Here is a 3,747-nt window from a genome sequence, read left to right as displayed (position 1 = left end):
TATACTTTTGTTGTAAATTGATTTTGTCTTATCATTACATTCGAAAGTATGTACTGTACAGTCCAGCTAACGGTTCATTATCATTTGAGACATAATTTACACAACTGATAGAAAAATACGCTTAGGTTGAGTAATCAACCACCAAGTATATTTTTATACACAATATGCAGATGACATAAAATTTAAAACCAATATGCCACCTTTATTGACAATATATTTACTGCACTGGTTCATTTTACTGTTTTTCGTGTTACAAAATTCCCTAAACTATAGAGGGTGGCAGACCGATTTATTTACTTGTCAGGGTAACTCGCGACTCGGACTCGCGTTTGAATAATATCGCGCATATATGTCTCCCCCTAAATTAAAGACCCCTCCAATTAAACACCACCTCTGCTACTACTTTTCTGTGGTCCCATATTAACTAATGTCTTTTATTTTCATTATTCTAATTAGAGACCAAAGCTGCTAAAGACCATGGAAACCTCAGTCCCAAAAATGGTCTTTAAGGTGGAAAACTGTAGTTTACGATTATTACACGACATTTGAATAAGGAAAAATAACATTTATATTCTAATCCAACTTCTAAAATTAATACTAATACATTATCTTTATGTATATTAATTGCACAATTGTAAGTAACCCACATTATTTATGAACAAATTGAGGCGGATTGTAGACATTTGTCGGGATGGACTTTAACATCATCTAATAAATAAAATAAAATGATTTACCAAATTCAAACTTTATTTATAGAGCACAAAATCATGGTTAATAATTCATAGCTAAGTACATACCAAAAAATCATTATCAATATCATACGTGTTTATGAGATGTTCCTCAGTTTCACATATCATTCTTACTGCTTGCCAGTCTTCTCTCTCAATTGCCAGGAATAATCTGTTCCTGTAAGAACAACAAACAAAGTATATTATCACTATATCCTTCAATTTGACTTTTAGATGACATACTTTTACTTAACAATTACTGTATTGTGTTAAAATAAACCAAGTGTTTCATGAATGTTAATTATGAACCTCATTATTATTGTATTTTATTGTCCATAATTTCATCATCATTGCCTTCGTCGTCATCATATTTGTTGTCATCATCACTATAGTCGTCGTTCTCGTCAATAGATTACCACCGTCTGACATCTTGATATCTTAAGTAGAATTATTTTAGAAGTCCCTATATTTTGCCAAAAATATATACTATTGATTTTTATGAACGCAAAACTAACAATTATACAATCAATACGCCCAATCATAAGTAACCTTGTGCTCATTATACAAAATTAATGTATACATTTAGTGCGTGCATTACATATCCAAACACTAATCATTTTGGGAATATAATCATTCGCTCCTTTATACTTTAATATATCAAATTATATATTCTGTAATACTCACTCGCTACTACGGAGATGCTCCATATTCATGCTGCTCAATGAATATTTGTTACGTTCGTGTTTGGTTATGTCGTGTTGAGTAGTGAGACGCTGTGAAGTAGGGTGTGATACAAGCTGCATTGCAAATATTCATAAGTTGTATGGTTGGCTGTTCTCATCACGTGATGATTCTGAAATGTATTGCTTTCAACCTGCTGTATGGAATTGTATATTAAGACAATCATTCAATCAGAATAAGGAACTCGTTTAAGACTGGTGTAACAATAGCCAATAAAGCAAACAAGCACAAAAAAATATGCAAAAAATTGTAGCTTTGACTCAACGCACGTTGGTTTAGTATCAAAAATGTTGTTGTTGTTATTGTGGCATATTAAACACAATAATATAATTAGGCCTACATAACCCATTAAGTACGAACTTAAAGGAAAAGTGCAGATATAACAAAGAGTGGAATAGCACCAGCAAAACTACAAACGTTTTCTAGACACGTGTCCCAGTCACAAGGGTTGGCTATACTCAACTCATAATTAACTGAATATTTTTGATGTTTACAGTAACTAACCTTAATGTACTATATTTTATATTTTGCTTAGTGTTTGTTGTTTTTCGAATATTGTAGACTATACCAATGGTATACTGTAATGGTATAATATAGGTTTCCCTCTTTTCGCGGAAAATACTACGCCTAGGTAAATAGGGTGTTACACTTACAAAAGAGGTCATATTTAATAATCTTGTGACATGTACAATAAAAGGTGAAGTAAATGAAGGATCAGGTGGCAAATTCCTTTAAAATTGAAAAAAATATATAATTACATTGTTTATAGTTTGGCCAATAGCCTAATATATTTATTTTATTTAAGTAGACTTACAATCTTGGCCTAAAGTAAGTCCAAAATATTTCTAGGCCTACTGCTAGTAGTAGCTATAGAGGTTGTATGTAGAGCCTTAGCTAAACAGTTAAAATGGCATAGGGCAGTTGCGTAACGATGGAGCCGGGGACCCAGTGGTTTTCTGAGATTGGCGTTGACAAAATAATAGTCATAGCAAAAACAATAACAATTGTGAAAAATTAATAATGATGGTAATGACGAAGGGGATGACGACTAAAGACGATGATGGCGACGGTTACTTAATAGCGATAGCTGACTTCACGTGCATTTACTATTATTCAGCTAGGAACACACCTTAGGGAAAAGGTAGAAATCAACAGCAAATGAACACTATAAGCATAGCAACCTGTAGTCAACTGTAAGCACCTATTCATGAAATACAATAGGTGATGAATTCAACGTTACAGAAAACTCAAAAGATAAAATAACATAATTCATAGCAACACGAAAGCAAACATACTCTATTATGTATTTCATTGTGTAACGCATTGAATTTAAACTTCAAGGGGTTAATCTGAAGCGGTTCACTTGACTGCTCTTGACAACGTCCACTAAAGAGTGGAACAACAAGTATTCAAAATGGAGTTTTAAAAAATCAACAAAATATTCATCGAATCTCAATTTAAGAAAAATATTATATTAGTTATTTCTTAACCAATATTTTGTTTATTATAGAATTACATCCAGTAGATGCGACTTATTCACTACTATTATATGCCTTTGGAGAATAACTTTATTCTTTAGGCAATCGTTACTGAACAAAATACATGGAATGATTCTTCTTATTTTGTGCAAATGCACGGATCGCGCAAAGGCTTCAGTTGATTTAATCAGACTCAGCAATTGTACTAAAGCACGAATGATATAAAAGCTTTGAAAGCATTTTTTTAAGTGTTTGAAATAACAAACCCTTAAAAATAACAACGATCTGGCATTTGCTAACATAAGATTTAAAAATTTACTGTTTAAAAAGCAATAAATAATAATAATTTATAATAATTTTATAATAGGTCTAATGCATTGAACGTAGGATGTTAACATCTTGAGCAGCAATAATGGATTAATACAGCCTCATGTGTATTATGGTAGGATGGGGTGGATGTCTACTTTGTTGTTTGTATGTTTATGTGTAGGGCGTACAATACCTTCTCAGGGTTTCCTTCGCTGTACGTCCACTGTCTTATTTGTTTTTTATGGGAATACAGATTGAATTGGATTTTTAAAAAAAGCCCCATATAGCTTAAAATATATACATGTGGAAAAAATACTTTAATATTTTAAACATTTGAAAACATGTTAACAATAACACAGGATGTTTCCATTTGAGAACAGTCAAAGAAGAATTAACAACACTTCACAAATCACAATGTGATACATGTCAGGCAGACAATTTAACGAAAAAATGCAAACTGCAACATCCAATAAAAAAAATGTATCGTTTAA

General features: G+C 31.8%; 1 protein-coding gene across 1 annotated transcript in view; it reads right to left on the bottom strand.

Annotated features, from left to right (window-relative positions):
* LOC117108180 overlaps positions 1 to 1,441 on the bottom strand; it is a 12,169-nt gene extending 10,728 nt beyond the window's left edge. Inside the window, exons 1-2 of the mRNA XM_033250142.1 lie at positions 1,413 to 1,441; positions 798 to 906 (exon numbers count right to left, since the gene is read on the bottom strand). Of these exons, the coding sequence (XP_033106033.1) occupies positions 798 to 906; positions 1,413 to 1,441 (138 nt within the window). The remainder of the gene's footprint in view (positions 1 to 797; positions 907 to 1,412) is intronic.
* Positions 1,442 to 3,747: the final 2,306 nt, after the last annotated feature.

This window comes from Anneissia japonica, unplaced genomic scaffold, assembly GCF_011630105.1.
Source record: "Anneissia japonica isolate Jap-2015-1 unplaced genomic scaffold, ASM1163010v1 scaffold519_len276752_cov174, whole genome shotgun sequence".
Classification (NCBI taxonomy): Eukaryota; Metazoa; Echinodermata; class Crinoidea; order Comatulida; family Comatulidae; genus Anneissia; species Anneissia japonica.
This window is presented reverse-complemented; position numbering and strand designations above follow the sequence as displayed.